Genomic DNA, 19,416 nt, shown 5'->3' on the forward strand with positions numbered 1-19,416 from the left:
TTCAGGTTGGATATCAGAAAAAAATTCTTCACAGTAAGAGTCATGGGGCACTGGAACAGCTGCCCAGGGAGGGGGTCGAGTCGCCTTCCCTGGAGGTGTTTAAGGAACGGGTGGATGAAGTGCTTAGGGACATGGTTTAGGGAGTGTTAGGAATGGTTGGACTCGATGATCCAATGGGTCCTTTCCAACCTGGTGATTCTGTGATTCTATGGATCTGTTGGAATGGGTCCAGAGGAGGGCACAGAGATGATCCAAGGGCTGGAGCACCTCTAGTGCGAGGACAGGCTGAGAGAGTTGGGGTTGTTCAGCCTGGAGAAGAGAGGGCTCTGGGGAGCCCTGAGGGGAGGGGCCGCTCCGCCATGTCCCCGCGGCCGGGCTGCCCTGCGAGCGGCACCTGCGGCTCCCCCCCTCCACACACAGAGCACAGCCACACCGCGCACCCCACATGGAGAGGATTCTCCCCGTTCTCCTCCTCCTCCTCCTTCCCCCTCATCGCATGGAGCAGATCCACCCAGGTTGGAGCAGACCCCCTGCACACGGAGCAGATCCATCCCCCTGGCTGGAGATTCCCCTCCTTCTCCTCCTCCTCCTTCCCCCCAGTCACATGGAGCAGATTCCCCTCCTTCTCCTCCTCCTCCTCCTTCTCCGCCAACCCCTCATCGGATGGAGCAGATCGTTCTCCTCTTCCTCCTTTCCCCTCCTTTCCCTCTTCCTCCTTCCCCCCCATGCACGGAGCAGATTCCCCTACTCCTCCTCCTCCTCCTGCTGTTTCCCCCCATCGCAGGGAGCAGATTCCCCTCCTCCTCCTGTTTCCCCCCATCGCAGGGAGCAGATTCCCCTCCTTCTCCTCCTGCTTCCCCCTCTCGCAGGGAGCAGATACCTCTTCTCCTCCTCCTCCTCCTGCTTCCCCCCATCACAGGAGCAGATTCCCCTCCTCCTCCTCCTGCTTCCCCCCATCGCAGGGAGCAGATACCCCTTCTTCTCCTGCTTCCCCCCCATCGCAGGGAGCAGATACCCCTTCTCCTCCTGCTTCCCCCCTGCACGTGGAGCAGATTCTCCTCCTTCTCCTCCTAGTCCTTCGCAATGGAGCAGATACTCCTCCATGCACTGCATGGAGCAGATCCATCCCCTCCTCCTCATTCTCCCCCAGAGCAGGGACCAGATGCTACATGGAGCAGGTCCACTCCCTTCTTTCCCTCCATCGCATGGACTGCATTCCTCTCCACATACTATGTGGAGCGGATTCCTTCCTTTTCCCTCCCTTTCACAAACACAACACATCCCACAGGACTCAGGCACACACACAATATAGGGTGCTGATCACCATCCATTCCTTCCACTCGTGGCAGATCCACACACGCGCACTGCCCAGAGGAGATGCTCTCCCTGTCTCCACGGAGTTTTGCCATGGGCTGCAAAGGCAGAAGAACAGAGCAGTTCAAGACACAGGTATTGTTATAGCTTTATGGCGAGCTCCATTCTGTATTATTCTTATTTAACTGTTATCTTCTTTCAAGCAAGAGAGTTGAAACTATGGAGGACAATGGAGGAGTGTGTTCCCATTGCCTTGGGAACCCCTTTCACTGTGCAGGACGTAACCTGGACTTTGGGAACCACTGTAATTGATAGGTCCATTCGCAGATGCTCACTGCCGATCTTGTAACAAATTGATAGTCCTTACAGTCACCAGAGCATCACCTAGCTTTATTTTCATTTGTCACAGTTTCTACTTAGGGTTGGCTAAATATGGCCAGGTTAGAAATCAGTTACATGCACACCTAGTTACTTGAAGCGAGTGATGAATACCTCTGTTGGCTGCACAGAAGCCTACGTTGTAAGAACCTGCCATGGCTCCGGTCAGGGACCTCATTCCTGTGATTTCTAAATATAAGAAAAGGAACATAAAGTTGAGGTTATTGGAGCAATTGAATTATTTATGGGGTTGTTTCCGGTCTGTAGCTATTGCAAATGTTCTGCCACGTTACTGGCAAAGAACCAGCATCTCCCAATTCTGCTGAAGGACCTGGATTCTTAGAGTTGATCGTACCTGGTCTGTCTTAGCACATAAAGGAATTCCAAAACTGACTGCTTTTGAATAAGTGCCAGTTTCTGGCCTTCCTTTATGAGGACACGCCAGTGTAAAAGTGGGAGGAATACAGCTGGGACTGCCAGGTATTTGGCAGAGATCTATGTTGCATGGGTCCTCCTCAGCAGCCCTTCAACTCACCTGTCCTCCAATATCACGGCTTTTGGCTCGCAACTTGTTCATCTGGCATTCAGCAATATCAGCTCGTTCTTCGGCCTCTTCCAGCTCATGCTGGGTCTTGCGGCATCGTGAGAGATTAGTGTTCGCCTGTTCTTCCTGAAAGCCGTGCAGTGCCTTTAGTGCCATGGACACGAACTGACATTGCCCTGTTTCCATTAGCCAAACAGTCTGTGGCTGCCCCACAGCACCATCACCCACTACAGGTAGCCTCACAGCTACATCCCAACATTGCCAATGCTTCCTTGCACGTCTGTCCAGTACTGTCAACAATATGAGCACTCAGCTGGGGACAGAACAATTAGTCCTGATCAGTTCCAGCTGGGAAAGTTGGCTAATGTGGCCACACAAGTGCAACAACTCCAGGATAATTACAGCTGGGCCTGGTCTGTTGTGAGCTTTAAGTCTTTAGTGAGCTACGGAATGTTCAAATGCAGTGGCCGTAGTTGCCCTATTAAACTAAGTATTAAATGGTTTGATATTTAAGATTCCCTCTAACCCAAACCATTTTATGATTTTGATGAACTTAGGAGCCCAGACCTTTTGGAAACCTCCACTCTGGGCCCACAAATATTTATAGAGTCCTGCACTCACAGCTTCCTCAGCCTGTTTCTTGTATGCTTTCACTTTTAACTGCAGCTTGTCCACCAGGTCCTGGAGCCGGAGAATACTTTTCTTATCCTCTTCAGACTGTGGGAAGTGAAATTCAAGTTAGCCTTGGAAGGTGGACCGAGGTGATGCATGTTAAGAAGGCAGAGAATTTGAAATACCTGGTAAGTTAGCTCCTTCAGCCTTCGTTCGTACTTGCGAACGCCTTTCTGTGACTCTATTCCTCGTTTCTGCTCAGCATCAAGCTCGTTTTGCAACTCATTGATCTGAAACACAGTTATCACAGTGAAGACAGCGAGCTGCTAAGAGTGGCTGCTGATCCTGCTGTAGGATCCTGGGAGCCAGGATGCTGCGAACTAAAGCTGCAGAGAAAGTGACAATGTAGGCAGCTTCCTGCAGCTGCTTCTTGGGGCCAGACTAGCTGAAAACTGCTCACCAAGCTATGCTGGTGGGGACATAGTGCATGAATCCATACTTATTTATCAGAGGAACTTAGCTGTGCATGCCTGGGGCATTTATAACCAAAATTAGGCTTAAATCTATCAGAAAAAGAGGAAACAAAGAGGGAACATGTGTGTATGTCGATCTTCACCACATACATGGGGAAAATCTGTTTTATGTGTAATCTTTGAGTCCAGTTTATCCTCGTAAATAGCCCTCTCATAGCTCCCTGCCTCTTCTGCAATGTATGGAAGTCAAGCCTGGGCACCAATGTTTTTATTTCTGTGTGGATGTTTTCTTTCAAAGCCAAGAGCACCTAATTCCCAGTCAATTGTGCTGTGTTTTGGAACAGGAGCAGCTGAAGAGCACAAAAAGTGGGTCAGGCCAATGGTCCATCCAGCTCAATGCTCTGCCTCTGGGAATGGCAGCAGCATCCTCTATCTAGGGACAGCATGGAAACCTGGCTGCTTTCTACTCCCCTCACATTCGTCCAGCTTCTACAGTCATTAGATTAGAGGTGTTAGGTGGAATATCTGTGCCAGTTCCCTTAAGTATGCCTAGAAACCTACTGATTTCTAATCCCTTTTTGAACCTTCTACAGCCTCCTGTGGCAGCAGGTTCTAGAATTTCACTGACCGCTATGTAAAGTCCTCCTTTTTATTTCTTTCGAACTGATCTCCCAGTGAAGATGTCCTGCTCTGCATTGTGTGTTCTTACTTCTCATATTGTGCATTTTGATGAGTAACCATTCGGAATACATCTTGGTCACTGCTGTCCTAAGTCTGTAAAACCTGTAAAATTTCTCTCAGCCATCTCCTCTCCAAATGGAAGTGTCCTAACCTTGTTTGTCTCTCCCTGAAAGGCATCAATGGTTTGGGCTGGAAGGGACACTAAAGATCATCCACTTCCAACCCCCTGCCCTGGGCAGGGACATCCCACTGGATCAGGGGCTCCAAGCCCCATCCAGCCTGGCCTCGAACCCCTCCAGGGATGGGGCAGCCACCACTGCTCTGGGCAGCCTGGGCCAGGGCCTCCCCACCCTCACAGAAGAACATATCTTCCCGAGATCCCATCTAAATCTCCCCTCTTTCAGCTTAAAACCACTAATCCTTGTCCTGCCACTACACTCAGGTCTCTCTTGAGTTGCAGAGACCAAAACTGTGTGTGGTACATTTAATATATGGCAAATGATGCTCTCTGTCTTGTTCTCAGTGCTCTTCCTAACAAAGCCCCACATTTTTTCTCTTTTGGATTTTTGCTTCTCCTGTACATGGAACTAACAGTTTCTGAGGCCTGTTGTGGAGAAGACTGGGATCTCCTGGCTGAGTTGTAATTGCCAGTTCCAAGATCATCCCCAGGTAAGTATGTTTTAAATTATTTTTCCCTAGATAAGTTACTGTGTTTGTCTACCCTGATGTTCATCTACCACAATTTTTTGCCCACTCTTTTTTTTTATCAAGTCATTCTGAAGTTCCTCACCCACAGTGCAACCTATGACTACTTAGTGTAACACTCATCAAACCTGCTGGAGATACCTGGGATTTTCCCTGTTGTAACATTCCCAAGAGGTTCCAGCAACCAAGGGTCTGCTCAGGAACTGGACCTTAGCCTACCCTCGTTTTCACCATACCCTCGCCTCCAGTTTCTGGAGTTGTTTCTTTCCACCCTTCAGAGCCAGCTGCTCTGCCTCATCCAGACGGAGCTGCAGGTCTTTCACTGTCTGTTCCAGATTCCTCTTCATCCTCTCCAGATGGGCACTGGTGTCCTGCTCCTTCTTTAGCTCCTCTGCCATCATGGCTGCCTGGTTGTAGAGCACAGTTATGTTACAAATATCCCTTTCCATCCCTGGCAGTCCTGTGGTCCCCCTGGAAACAATGCCCAACTTCACGTTTGTGCGTGGTTCTCCACATTCTGTCAGTGCCCGGGGCTGTGCTAAGCATCTGTCCTATAAAGAGGATCACTGTTTCCCAGTATTGGTGTTTCTAAAACTACTCTGCTTTGGAGAATGGGCAGGGTTGATGACAAGAAAAAAATAATTAAGCCAGGCAAGTGACTTGATACCGAAGTTTCATTCTTTTAAGAGTCAGTGGAAATTAGTGGCATCTTTAAGTATCACCAGCTAGCGCACTACATCTCTGAGCTCCCAAATGATTTTGAATATCTGGCCGTTTGGTGCCTACATTTGCTGGAGAGTCAGATTCCTAAGCAGTTTTTGAAATGATTGCGAGTATCTCAAACTAAAATGAAAAGCTTGTGCCTGCTCAGGTGTCTAAATCCAAGATGGGCAGCTGTCACCAATGGGACAGGGCAGAGGGGAGCCTGCAGCACTGCTGCTGGCAACCGGAATGAGACAGCACTTCAGGCACAGGTGCACCATTATTTGTTGCAATAGTGTGACTATTTTCTGCTTCATTTTCATATACCTTTTCCAGATAGTCCTACTGTTTGTTTCTTCTGGTGCTGTAGAACCTTGTTTAAATGAAACATTGCTGGTCTCTCCTTTTATTTCTTATAAGTCTAGCATTTGTATAGATGCATATATGATTTTAATTTCTGCTTTTCTGTTCTATGTCTAAATAGGACTTCTTTCAGACTACTCTTTTCCTATTACAATTTTGCCACTATCTGTTCTATTCTATTACATTTCTCCTGGAAGCAAAAGTGAGTGTGGGTATGGGGAAGGGGACACAGGATGCCTCTTCAATACAGACAGGTAGCAGAACATGAGTAGAGGACCTAGACTGAAGGGGTCTGCTGCTGCAAGCAGTGGGGCAGAGGGTGTGTGAGGCCCATGTGGGAGGGGTTGTGTGTCACTGATATTTTCTGCTCCTATTTTGGTTGTCCTTGACCTGATTGCTCTCTTTCTGAAGTGTAAAAGTCATGGCAGTAGTAGAAAACGAAAGAGAGGTAGGGAAGAGGACTCACATCTGTGATTGCTTTCTTTGCTTTCTCCTCTGCATTTCTGGCTTCCTGAATGCTGTCTTCAACTTCATTCTGTAAATGAGTAATGTCCACTTCCAGTCTCTTCTTGGTGTTGAGGAGGTTAGTGTTCTGTTGGGACAGTCCAAAGGCAGGTCATTCCCACCCCGTGCCATGTGACTCCTACATGCCTATTGCGAAGGAGATACCAAATACCTGCGAGTGGAGAAGCTGCACTCGCTCACTGGCATCTGTCAGCTCCTGCTCAGAAACTTTCCGGGCTCGCTCTGTCTGCTCCATAGCAGCTCGCATCTCCTCCATTTCTGTTGTCATCAGATTGTTTCTGCGCTCTACCATAGCAAGCTGCTCCTTCAGGTCTTCATTCTCTCTCAAAGCATCATCCAAATGGAGCTGGGAGTCCTTTAAAGGTGAAAGCACTGTGAGACTCGAAGGCAAGCAGAGTAAGTGATAAAGACCTGTAGGACAGTAGCCCCTGTGGTCCCTACCTTGAGTTGCCCTTGCACAGCTTTGAGGTGCTTCTGTGTCTCTGCTGCCTGACAGTTGGCATGGCTCAGCTGTATTTCCATGTCATTCAGATCTCCCTCCATCTTCTTCTTCAGCCTCAAAGCATCATTTCTGCTTCTGATCTCAGCATCTAGCGTGGTCTGCATGGACTCTAAAACCCTCTGGTGATTTCTCTTCAGCTGTTGAATTTCCTCATCTTTCTCTGCACTCCTTCTGTCAACATCTGACTTCACCTGGTTCAGCTCCAGCTGAACACGTAAGATTTTTCCCTCTTCATGTTCTAAAGAGCCCTGGCAGGGTTGAAATAATATCATTTGTTTCTGTAGTGTCTGTTATTGGGAAATGCCCATGCAGTCAAAATTCACTTTGCAGCCAGTAACACAGACCTATTTGCCTTAATGGAGACCTGGCCTAGCACTGAAAAAGCTGCTGCTGTTCCCATATACAGCGGTACTTCAGCTGGATATTAATCAGGAATTTAGCAATAAGACTCCTTAGGAAAATGCCTCCAATATGACAAGGTCTGGGCATTGAGGGCTATGGACACTGCAGATATAACAAAGCATGTGAAAACATGAAACAGGCGAGCCAAGCTTCATGCTCAGAAGCAGCTTGCCTTCTCTTGCATCTCCATGCTGAATTCTGCTTAGGGGCTCTGTGTTTAGTCCCATCCCAGTGACTGTGTGGGCATTTTTCCCTTCCAGACAGCCTTTTCCCTGTGATACTCGTATCATCTAGCTTCGGGTGTTTAGGAGTTGGAAGCCTGAGGCTGAGTCTTTACCATCAGTGGACAGAAATAAGCACGTCCAGAGAATAAAACCATTGATATGCTGGACTGAGGGAACTGTAATCTGGCATGGATTAGGGGAAAGTAAGACTTAAAGATACGAAGAGCTGAGGGATAACCAAAGACACTACGGAAAACTGAGAGATCATGGAATTGTGGGATGCAGCCTGTGTCCGCAAAGCACATCAGTATACCAGGGGCACCTCTAAGATTCAGCAAATCCCCAGCAACTTCTCTGTGTTCCTCAGAACCCATGTGAACTGAGTTCTCTTTGAATGTGTTACTTCCCATTCATTGGAATTGAAGGAACTAAAGAAATATGATCTTAATTCTCTTCAATGTTCAGCTCTGTTTTGAACAAGAGGTGGTGTTGAGAACATTTTTAAGTGTGGGTTAGATATGCTCTGAAAACATTCTTGATTTACTAGACTATAAAACTAAAATTGTCAGAGTTTTGAAATACAAATGACCTTTCTTTAGTCTTTCAGAGGAGTGAATTCAAGTGAATGAGCTCAGTTTTAGACTGGGACTGAGATTTTTTGTGTGTGATACCACCACAAGGAATGCCACATTGGTATGGGAGAGGAGTTGTCCTTATTCTCTGTGCTTTCTCACTGCACCTTTGTACCAGTATAGGATAAACAAGACATAACCTCCAATTTTTCGCCATTCATGATCTCTCTAAACCCAAACTTCCTTATTTAAGACACTTGCCTCCGCTTCTTCTAGTGCTGCTTGAAGTTCGCACTTTTCTTGCTCAATTTGCTTCTTTGCCTTCTCCAATCCATGATTAACTTTTCCAGATTCAGCAATCTGCTCAGTCAGATCAGAAATTTCCTCTACAATAGAGAAAGCACACGATCAACTCATCTTAGATAACGTTGTCTGTAACACTTGCAATTGCTGTTTGGCAATGGGAGTGATGGAAGAGATAATGATGTAGTGTGATGCAGCAGTGAGGATAAATAGCAGGTCATGCCTGGTGTGTGATATTTATTTCTGATTACCTGCTATTTCCAGTTCAGTGTGCAATTTGAAAAATGAGAGGGGCCAACTGGAGTGAGCTCAGAGAATAATGTTAACTTTCTCTGAACAGCGAAACTACATCTCCAAAGGCAGTCCTGTTTGGTTGCTTTCTTTATCCTCAGATTCTCTCCATGGATCATTCAGCTTACAAAAGGAACAGAGTTGTCTTTCTATATAAACTGTTGTTTATACAGTTAGTTTGCTTATTAAATGCCAGTCCGCTGTGCCACAGCTGCACTGCCCTCCAATGTGACAGGCAACAGCCTCGCAGATTTTTTTCTAATGGCAGTGTCTGAAGTAATCTGAAAAAAATTAGTATCTGATTTCATCATCATTTCTGCCCATTCAGTTAATTTGGTCCCTATCCATGAATGGGATTATGATGGTGTGAAGGAGGGGGAATACCATGAGGAGGAGGATGCTGTAACCAGCTGTAGGCGCGTGCTTAGAGGTGAATTTGTGAGCAGCTGAACAGGAAAGAAAGTTGCCTCACTTGAGCTTTGTGGGAAAACCATAAGGAGCCAAAGCCTGGGAAGAGGCAGAGCTCTGGTAGCCCAGAATCATGGAAGCATCTTAGGATGCATGGTGGATCCTGATAGAGCTGATGGTGGGTCACGGTAGAGCTTCTAGAGATCTGAACTTACGCTGGAGATTCTTGTTCTCCCTTCTGACGGTCTCAGCCTGGTCGAGCATTTCTTCATAGGCATTCTTCATGCGGAAGATCTCAGTGCTAAGAGAGCGAGACTCCTTCTGGGCAGCTTCCAGCTCAGCCTGACTCTCCTGGTACTTCTGCTTCCATTCAGCCAGGACCTGGAGCAACAAGAGCTATCAGAGCATAAGAATGACCCACTGTGGGACACTCCTGTCTCTGCATTTTTACGGGACAAGAACCCAAGAGGCATGGCCTGTCTTGCAGGTTTTTGCTTTGGACTGTTCTCTACCTGTGACAATCAGGTCACTGTGATACATGCTCTGGCTGTTTTGGTGGAAGCTACTTAAATTGTCCTCCTTGCCCAGCACTAGCACATACCCCCAGCTCCCAGGGGGAGTTTAGTTTGACACCAGGCTGGACACAATGTGGTTACTCTGAATGAGGCTGCATGAGCCTTTGTACTATTGCAGGAGCCAGTGGTCTCACACTGAGCCCACCCAGAAAGACCATGTTTCACTGACACTGTCCCAAGTTGTCTGATACTACAGTTCTGCAGAGCATCTTTGTTACTCTTTTCACTCAGTTCACACAAGGCTGGGCCAAGGCGCTGGGCTGTGCAACATCACTTGGACAAAGTGTTGTTTCCTTTAAATGTTTTTAAAGGCAGCAAAGGCTGGAACTATGTAAAGGAGTCTGAGGCTCTGCCTAACCCAAGTACAAGGCCGGCAGACTTAACAGGAGGCGAAAGTCAGGGCTTGTTGTCTTCCATGTGTATGTTTGCTCACTCTACTTGATCAAAGGCTGGCTAGAGATCTTCCCAATCTCCCTTGCGAAGAATTCATGCTTTTCAAAACTATCAGAAAACTACTTTATCTGAGGTTACTCACACTGTGACATTATCATTAGTATATGTCCTGCTATGTGCTCCTTACCATGGCTTTGCTTTAGGTAAAACGTAATTTATCTTACTGTGAGTGCAGAACTTTGATAATTTCAGAATTTGACATATCTAATGTCTAATGATTTTCAGATCTGGCAAGCTCTTTGAATGAACCTTGTCAAAATTCTTCTGCTTTTTATCAAATGCTGCGCAGGCTGCGTTCAACCTCTCCACGTCAATCATGAGGTCATCCACTTCCCCCTGCAGCCTCTGCTTTGTCTTCTCCAGTGAAGCACACTTTGAGTTGACAGCCTCAATCTGCTCCTCTGACTCCTGCAGGCGCTGAGCAAGCTTCTTTCTGCAGGACAAGACAATTGGTACTGAGAGAAGGAAAATTCTGGCATTGTTACCAAATAGACAGGAAGGGAGTTTGGCATGAGAGAGTAACATGGAAAGCTGTAGACAGAGAACATTGATAGGAGCCTGGGATGGCAGAGCACACTGGAGTGGTGTACAGGCTGGGAGAATACTTACTCAAGGGGTAGACTGTGCCGATGTAGAGAGGAACCAGAAACACACTTCCAACATTGGCAGTGTAAAAAATGTGATTTTTCAACTATGTTTAACTCCATACTTCGTGCACTGAAGTTCTCCTTTCTGTAGACACTCTTGAGCCTCTACTTATTCTCCTCCTTAAACCTCTACTCATTCCCCTTTTTACCCCTAACATGTTACAAAACACACTACTCTGCATATTCCAACTACAAGCATATTGTGGTTTCCTCCAGTTCCTTCTCACATATATACTTAAATATCCTTCTACTTGCTCCAGGCTACCCCTCCACATACTTGGCCTCCTCCAGCTCCTCCGTGCGCTGAATAGCGTCCGTCTCGTATTTGGTTCTCCACTGGGCCACTTCGCTGTTGGCCTTGGACAGGGCTCGCTGCAGCTCCCCCTTGGCTTCCTGCTCCTCCTCATATTGTTCCCGGAGCAAGTCACAGTCATGGCGAGCAGACTGCAAGGCGTGGGCCAGCGCGTTCTTGGCCTGGGTAGTAAAAATTACACAAATTTTCAAAACATTAATAATTTACAACTGTTTTTTTTTAAACTGTATATTAATAAAATGTCAATGTGTCACTGCCCATGTGTGACAGTTAACAGACCAGGCAAAGTGAATAACATTAAGGACTCTGTTTCAGACTTGATGTTGTTAAACAAGATCAGGTGCTTGCCCATCTTGTTTGGGATGCATTGTGCCTCTCAAGCACATCTGCACCAAGTGCTTTAGGCAAAGACAAGGTGGGAATTATCTCTAAAGCAGTTTCCCTGTCAACTTTTCAGGTAAGTTTTAGTGTTTATCTGAAGGTGGAAGAAACTCTAAACTGTGTTTTCATATCGAACCCTGGCTATGCCTGCGCTCCTGCTCTCTTGCTTTGGCTGCTGCTGTATTCCATCCACTTTCCTCATGACTTTGAACTTCAGAAGGGCTTAAGCAGTCTTCCTTATTTCATTTCTGATGTCTCTTCTGTGTTTTACGCTCCAAGGCAAAGTTCAGAATTTTCATTGTTCTGATTTCTACGTTTCTCTGAGGAGAAATCCTAGTTATAGTTTTAGCTCATTGATTTTTTTTACAATTTATTGGTCTAAGTCAAAACAAATCACCTTATTTTCTTCCTCTAGTTGCCTCTTCAGCTCTTCAGTCTGCTGAGTGAAAGCATGTTTGCCTCGAGTCAACTGAGAAATCAAGCACTCCTTCTCTTCCAGTTGCCGGGTAAGTTCGCCTAACAAGAAAATGTTTGATTTTTTTTTTAGACAGAGATCTGAAACATAAAGCATATGAATGAGGAGAGCTCTAGCCACATGGATAGAGATTACAAGATATTATGTGGTAAATTGAGGGGAGAGTAGCAATTTCATTCCCACCAGTCGGAAAAAGCTATCAAAGATAAATGTGCTGGCATTCCAATCAAAGGAAAGGGGAAGAACTGTCCACAAGATCACACGTTCTTTTTGATTGATAGTGCTGCTTTCGATTTGGTTTTATATTTCCTTGGGTGGAGTTTCTATGACTGCCACCAGGAGGAAATTCTACAGCCTGGATTTTGTTCAGATCAACCACTGATGAATGTGCTGCAAACGACACAAGTATTCAGACAGCATGATTAAATACTTGGCACAGCACAATTACGTCTAAGGACACACCATTCTCAGTCTGTAGACGTGTTTTCTGTGTGTTCAGATCGTTAATTAGGCGCATATGTTCATCATCTTTAGATCTGACTTCACTGAACTGGTCTTCAAGAGCTCGGCACATCTTCTCCAGATTGCTCTGTTAAGAGATAGAAAGCATATCCTTTAGATCATTTGATTGTTCAGAATAACAATAGGAGTGATGAGAAATGTTTCTTGCTATGCAGCAACCTTGGCTTTGGAGACAGACTCCATGTTACTGGCCAGGTCGTCAATCTCCATCTTCAGCTCACTCTTCTCCTTCTCCAGCTTCTGCTTCACTCGTTGCAGGTTGTCGATCTGCTCCCCAAGCTCAGCTGTGCTGTCCGCGTGCTTCTTGCGCAGGGTGGCAGCCGTGGCTTCATGCTGCAGGGTGGCCTCTTCGAGGTCACGACGCATCTTCTGAAATTCTGCCTCACGTTTCTTGTTCATCTCAATCTGAGCTGCTGTAGCCCCTCCTGCTTCTTCCAGGCGCTCGCTGATCTCCTCCAGCTCCCGCGAGAGGTCAACTCGCTGCTTTTCAGTCTTTGCACGGATTGCTCGTTCAGCCTCAATTTCTTCCTCCAGTTCCTCTGTTCGAGCCTGTGAAAGTTAATTGGTTAAATGAAGACTTCTGAATAGATAGAGCAAAGATTCATAGAATTGTAGAATGGTTTGGGTTGGAAGGGACCTTATAGCCCATTCATTTTCAACCCATCTGCCATGATCAGGAACACCTCACACTAGACCAGGCTGCTCTTTATAATGGCATAGAGAGTGAAGCACCACTAGAAATTTCACCAAGCTGTGTCCTAGTACCTGTAATATTCAGTTTTGGAACAAGAGAATGTGAAATCTGGTATTTCATTTCATAGCTGAGAATGGATTTATGATGTCATGAAGATTGAATATTGCACTTTTCTGAAGAAATAGGGGATGTGCCACCTTGTGAAGGAATGTAAGTTTTGTAGAAATTTTCCAAAGGTCAGACCGAAACAAAGCAATGCCCTTCTCCATCAGCATACAAGGTAGAAGGAACCTTGGGATGACCAACCATGGGACAATAGCTCTGAAAAGAACTGTCTTCCTGGCTCTGCGCTCAGAAGGTGATCTCTGTCCTGATCATTATGGATTATGTCACATTCTATTGTTTTGTTAGAAAAGTAATTCTCAGGGGCTTCACTACAGTTGTAGCTCAGTATCTGATCCATTTTCAAAGTCTGCCATAAGCTTTGCTTAAGAAATCGCTTATGCAGCTGTGTATAATCAGAGGCAAGAGCTTCTGTACAAGTGCCCTGAGATGGGACCAGCACCCATGTCAATTGTTTTATTCATGTGTAGGAAAATATTTTTGTAGAATTTTTCTGTACCTGAAGTTCCTTAATTTTCTTTTGCAGCTGAGAACTTTGAGCCTGCTCATCTTCAATTTTACTTTGCAGGTGGCCAATTTCAAAATCCTTTCTGTTAAAGAACAATAATGCAAATTCAGTACAGTTAAAATAAAATCTGATTTTTAGAATTCAGAGCATAAAAATTCAGTGCAATACTTCTTTAGCCTGTCATCCATCTGTTGCTTATCGTTTTCCAGATCCATGATGGAATCCTGAGACATTTTTAGATCTCCCTCCAGTTTTCTCTTTGCTCTCTCAAGGTCCATTCGCAGTTTCTTCTCTTGTTCCAGAGATCCTTCGAGCTAAAACACGTAAAACATACTTTGGAACACAGAAATTATACTTTAAAAGTAACTATTCTTGTATTAAATTTCTAACTAGACTTAGTAATGGATGAAGAGAGAAGACAACCGGATTCTGTGTCTAGCTCTCATATCCACCTGTGCGGTGAGAGCTGCAAGGTCAGAGCTGCCATTAGGCTTTGGTTTCAGATATTACACTGCCCACTGCTTGGATGTGCATGGTGAAATGCAAGCTTTTGGAAAACTACAGAAATTAAAGTTTTCCAGTAGTTGCAGTTCCTAGCACGGCTAAGTATTGACAAATTGCCAGTGTTCATAGCTTCCTGGTATATATTCACACTGCATGGTACGAGACTCAGCTTTGCAGCAGACTTCAGACTGCCACAGATACACTACTCCTGCTAATTGGTTAAAACTGGGCACAGAAGTCTAAAATGCTGAAATACCTAGTGAGGAATATAGTTTAAATAGGCAGGGAAAGATCAAAGATGTATTGGATTCCACAATACTCTGTCAACTGGCAATGATTTATTAACTAAAATTATCAGAGCTGTCTTGGCTGCTTTAGGTGTTGCTTATGCTCCCAACTACAGATTTCTGTTCTCTTCTCATCTGTCAGAACATCACTCTACACAAGCCAAAACCTTTTTCTTACATCATCTACTTGCTGTTCCAGTTTGGTCTTGGTTTTGGTGAGTGTGCTGACTTTGTCTTCCTCAACTTGCAAGTCATCCAGTGTCTGCTGGTGGGCTTCCTGGAGGGACTTTTTCTCCTTAGTGAGTTTAGAAATGTTTTCATCCAGAGCTGCCATCTCTTCGGTAAGATTCTTAACCTGTCAGACAGCCAGCATCCATACTATGAGGGGGTGCTGGGAGAAATGACAGACTGAGAATACTGAGCACATCCTTGCAAAATCTTGCATGGATGTAGTCAAAGTGCTCTCCACAGAATTTCTACATTGTTCATGATGAAAGTAGCAACAAGTGTCACACCCGACAGTCACAACTCTCTGGTCCAGCAATGGCAGGCATTCTTACTTTAGCTGGTTTTGACTACCAGCCCTATCCTACTGAATTCTATAGTGGAACACGTGCTAGATCCTCCCTTGCCTCTGCAAGCTTTCACTCACTGGGATTTACAAAAGACCTCTGAGTTGTTCTTACTCAAAAAATGTATTTCCTGCATGTAATGTATTTGCTAGGCGGACAGCTGTAAGTTCTCTGCAAATGAGGATCTCTAGAAAGGTATTAAGTGCCCACCATACCTAAAGATATGTTAAGTTTTCCACAAAAGTGAAAGGAACACCATAAAATAACAAAGAACCTCATGGCCTTGGAAGAAGTAATCACAGATTTAGGAGTCTATAAGTGGGCTGCTGGACATACCAGCTCTTCTGGCTTTGTCTTGGAAGGTTATTCCTTGTGCTTCAGTAGAGCCCTGCGCACCAAGAACCTTCTCTCAAACACATCAGGTGTTCTGCATTACCCTGCCTGACCCTTGCTTTCCATTTGTCTCATTTGGGTGGGAAATCGTGGCAGAAGGGATAAGGAAAGTCCACTCGGTTAAGTGCTTTAGCTAAGACACTCCCTCCTGTGTCATGCATGATTAAATGGCAATCCCTCTTTCTTAGGCCTCAGGCATATATCACTTCAATTCAGAGTACTTGCGAGTGACAGTGGCTTTCCACAAAAATGAAAACTGCCTGAGAAAACTGTCTGGGGAATAATAATTCCCTGATCCCTCAGTCACCTTATTCTCTGTCGCATGCTTCTCCTTTTCCACTTTGGCCAGAGTCAGTTCAAGATCATCAATATCTTTCTTCAACTCGGAGCACTCATCTTCAAGTTTCCTCTTCTTTGCTGTCAGTTCAGCATTTGTCTCCTCTTCATCCTCCACTCTTTCATTTAGTTCTTTAATTTTAGCTTCCAACTGGATTTTACTTTTGATGAGTCCTTCACATCTCTCTTCAGCATCAGCTAGGTTTTCACTCTCCTGTCAGAACATATTGAAAGCACATTTCATTTATCACAAAAACAACAAAAGGCAACGTGTTGTTCAAGCGCCATCTCCAGGAAATGGATTGCACAAGTCAGGGCAGAATTTGCTATGCAAATCACAGTGCATACTATTGGATCATGAAGAAGTTGTTCTGCTCAGGTATGGCTTAGGGAAGTGTACCATAATCCCATGGTAAAGATGCTTCCTTTCAGCTGGTGAGGTAATTTGACTACAATACCATGCAACAGTCTCCCGGGGTTCAGTCGTAACAAGGAGCCTGCAAGGAATTGTGAAATAAATAGGTGGGTAGCAAACTGGATGTCATGGGAGTGTGAGCTTAGATCTGGATTTGTGAAACATATAGCTTATCAAAGTCATCTTTCGTAGTGTTGGATGATTCTATCTTTAATAATCTCCTCCAACTCTAGTGAAACAGGTCAGACTGTTTCTCCCCAAATGTCTTCTGTGTGATTCACTTGAAGCTAACATTGCTTCTCTCATTCTCTGTCCCTCTCAGCCAAGACAGAGACAAGCTCAACTTAAAATTTAGCCATAACGCACTGAAAATCATGGCTAGTGAGTGTGCATCTTCTGAGAACAAACTTGGAGAAGATGGTGCTTGACAAATCTTTCAAGCAGGGTTGATAGAAATTCCTTCAGGAAAATGGGACTTAGTTGGAAGATAGGAAGGACTCTTCCAGCACTGAAACAGTGAGAAACTGTGAGTCAAGGAAGAATCAGACAACACACCTGAGGGCAATGATCATGCTGTAGGAGTTCTTGTATGTTCTAAAATCAGAAATCCGAGTTCTTTGAAAGGCATCCTAACTTGGAGGTTAGTTAACTTGATTAAATCTTGGCGTCTTGGGTTTTTTGGCTCACAGTCCATGAAGGGGATAAAGTGAAGCCCCAAATGCTTGTAAACTGAGTGAGTTCTGGGGAACAGAGCATTAACTACCAAGAAGGGTACAAAGAAACTCAGAAAACTAGGTGAGGTTAAGTTGAAGTTCTGAAGAAGGATTCAGGAAATGGATCTGTCCTTCAGTGTGCACAGTTACAGCCTCAGTGCTTGAGACGATACAGGACTTTTGTGAAAACCCAACTGGTTTGAAACCATACGGAATCAAGTGGACAGGTCCTCTTGTGCCAGAGTGCCCTTGGCCACGTAGTATCTTATTACCTTTTAAAACCTGTCACTATTCCTGTCTTGTGCAATTTCAGTCTCTACTCAGCAGCATTCCAGAGAAAAGCATCACTCTCTATTCTGCAGTTTCAGTCCTGTCTGACAGAAAAGCACCCCTGCTCTGGTACTGCATTGTAATAGCCAGCAAATGTGGAAACAGCCTGTGTTTCATCCAGAACCACATAGCGTTGTTAGGAGCCCATTGTATATACTGCAGAACATCTGATTCTTTTACTGGTAATTGCGAATAGTGAAGTGAATTCACAGGAGAGGCCAGTGAGAAATTTCCTGTATTCATACTGGGGAAAATGTTTTACATGTGCTTTGTACTCACATTCCTCAGGTGTCAATGACAAGACCAGATAGAAGGCAGTGGAGAATCTGCCTTGTGGCCTTGTCTGTTTATGAAGGAAAATGGACAAAAGAAGGGAAAGAACACCAGAACAAGAGGAAGCAGGGTGAATCTGAAATGGAGATTACTCACAGATTGAACCTGAAGCTGCAGATCATTTTTCTCTTGCAACAGGGTCACCATTTTCTCCTCCAGCTCTTTCCTCTTTGCCTCAGACTTGGCCAGCTCTTCCTTGGTTTTCTCAAACTCTTCCTTCATGTTGGCCATCTCCTTCTCAGATTCTGCGCTCTTCAGCAAGGGCTTCATTTTGAAGTACAGCTTCATCCAGGGCCAGTGCTTCACATTCATGAATGCACGAATGTTGTACTGGATGATATAAATGGATTCTCTGAAAATACATGAACACACAATTCATGAGGCTAATGAGACTTGGGTTGGAAACAGACTCTGATTCTTGGTCATACAGCATCAGCATTTTCCTCAAGGAACTTTCACGTGTGACTTTTTTCCTCATCTTCTTTGCTTTACTAAAGAGTCATTTTTAGACCCTTGATTGCTGGCTCAGTAGCATGAACACTAACTATGTCTGGATATAAGAAGGAAAAATACTCCAAAACAGACAAACTTCTCTGCCATGTTGCCTGGGAATCTCTGAGACTTTCCTCAGTCTCAAAGAAAGTGTGAGCGCTCAGGTGAATACCAGAGTGAAAAACTGACATTCTTGTAGTACTGTTGCTGAGACTGTACACCTGGGAGTTACTGTCAGTTGTGGAAACAGCAGCTTGATGCTTTTTGGGTCACTCAAAATACAAAATAACACATTAGAAATGATAAAGATAGAAACTGAAAACAAAACAAGCTTTTTAAATACTTTTGAGTACAAAAGTATGTTGTTGATATCCATATTCAAGGAGAGATTAGCCTGTTCCTCACAGAGAAATCCAGTAAGGGTTCCTGAATTGTTAGAAACATCCCTGGCTAAGGAAACCCCTGAGCTAAAAAACTGCAACTGGTTGGCAGAGCATCCTATACATTTGTGTGATTTTTGATCCCCCTAAAGTTTTCACTTGTCAACAATGTTTGAGAAAGTTTGCTTGGCTTCCCAATGCTGCCACTCCTACACTTTACATTTTCCATGATTCATCCCATCTCAAAGGGAGAGAGTTGAAATGGGAAGAGTATCTATATAGAGTATCTTCTCTGTACAAGCTGGAATTGTTCATCTTAGATGGTGTATCCATGAAAGAAAAATAAAGAGAAGGAGAGCAGGGCATGATTATCTGCCTTCCTTACAAAATCAAAGTGATCCAGTGAAATTATTAGAGGACTTGTTCAAAATGGACAAACCGTAGCACTTCTTTAAATGTTGAAAATGGTAAACACATTTATGGAGAAAAGGCTTACTGTTAAATATCATGGTCCAGCTGCATGGTCCAATGGCCAAACACCCATTGCTGGAATTTGGCTCCATTTGGCTATGACAAAGAAACTATTTGCGCTTGCTCTGTTTCCACTAAGTCTTTCTAAGGGTCTTTCCTGAGGACAGTTTTTGACCTGAGACAGCATACTGCATTACTGGACTTTTGGTCTGACACCGAATGATAGTTAGGTATTTTTTCGTTTATTACCTTCTTGCATTCATCTTTTTAAATTCAGTTCTCATGAGGAACCCTCTGCACATAGCTTGTGTGTGAGTGATGAGGCTCACAAGCTTCTCATCTCTCATCTCTTCTAGGAGTCCTAGGAGACCTGCCTTGAAGAACACCTAGAACATAAAAAAGGTCACATAATTTGAGGCTTGGGTAGATGCGCAGGGATTGGCAGCTGAGGCAGGGTAGAAAAAGCAGTTTTGGAAAAATGCCTGCAGAATAAAGATTTA

At 44.7% G+C, this 19,416-nt stretch overlaps 1 protein-coding gene and 1 long non-coding RNA gene across 2 annotated transcripts in view; one reads left to right on the top strand and one right to left on the bottom strand.

Annotated features, from left to right (window-relative positions):
* The first annotated feature begins 1,191 nt into the window (after nt 1-1,191).
* The window catches only part of LOC128853969 (uncharacterized), a 53,741-nt gene continuing 35,516 nt past the window's right edge, over nt 1,192-19,416 (top strand). Inside the window, exons 1-4 of the long non-coding RNA XR_008452839.1 lie at nt 1,192-1,449; nt 2,903-3,036; nt 4,597-4,671; nt 11,784-11,874. This is a non-coding gene — a long non-coding RNA (uncharacterized LOC128853969). The remainder of the gene's footprint in view (nt 1,450-2,902; nt 3,037-4,596; nt 4,672-11,783; nt 11,875-19,416) is intronic.
* Nucleotides 1,776-19,416, bottom strand: part of LOC104064733 (myosin-4) — a 31,288-nt gene continuing 13,647 nt past the window's right edge. The window contains exons 20-40 of the mRNA XM_054083224.1: nt 19,166-19,302; nt 17,670-17,925; nt 15,754-15,996; nt 14,660-14,836; nt 13,859-14,004; nt 13,682-13,772; nt 12,525-12,914; nt 12,306-12,432; nt 11,766-11,884; nt 10,952-11,148; nt 10,277-10,460; nt 9,215-9,380; nt 8,259-8,383; nt 6,739-7,047; nt 6,449-6,652; nt 6,239-6,364; nt 4,944-5,114; nt 3,034-3,138; nt 2,858-2,953; nt 2,228-2,362; nt 1,776-1,881 (exon numbers count right to left, since the gene is read on the bottom strand). Coding sequence (XP_053939199.1) covers nt 1,867-1,881; nt 2,228-2,362; nt 2,858-2,953; nt 3,034-3,138; nt 4,944-5,114; nt 6,239-6,364; nt 6,449-6,652; nt 6,739-7,047; nt 8,259-8,383; nt 9,215-9,380; nt 10,277-10,460; nt 10,952-11,148; nt 11,766-11,884; nt 12,306-12,432; nt 12,525-12,914; nt 13,682-13,772; nt 13,859-14,004; nt 14,660-14,836; nt 15,754-15,996; nt 17,670-17,925; nt 19,166-19,302 — 3,519 coding nt within the window. The 3' untranslated portion in view covers nt 1,776-1,866. The remainder of the gene's footprint in view (nt 1,882-2,227; nt 2,363-2,857; nt 2,954-3,033; nt 3,139-4,943; nt 5,115-6,238; nt 6,365-6,448; nt 6,653-6,738; nt 7,048-8,258; nt 8,384-9,214; nt 9,381-10,276; nt 10,461-10,951; nt 11,149-11,765; nt 11,885-12,305; nt 12,433-12,524; nt 12,915-13,681; nt 13,773-13,858; nt 14,005-14,659; nt 14,837-15,753; nt 15,997-17,669; nt 17,926-19,165; nt 19,303-19,416) is intronic.

The sequence above is a fragment of the Cuculus canorus genome, chromosome 18, assembly GCF_017976375.1.
Source record: "Cuculus canorus isolate bCucCan1 chromosome 18, bCucCan1.pri, whole genome shotgun sequence".
Classification (NCBI taxonomy): domain Eukaryota; kingdom Metazoa; phylum Chordata; class Aves; order Cuculiformes; family Cuculidae; genus Cuculus; species Cuculus canorus.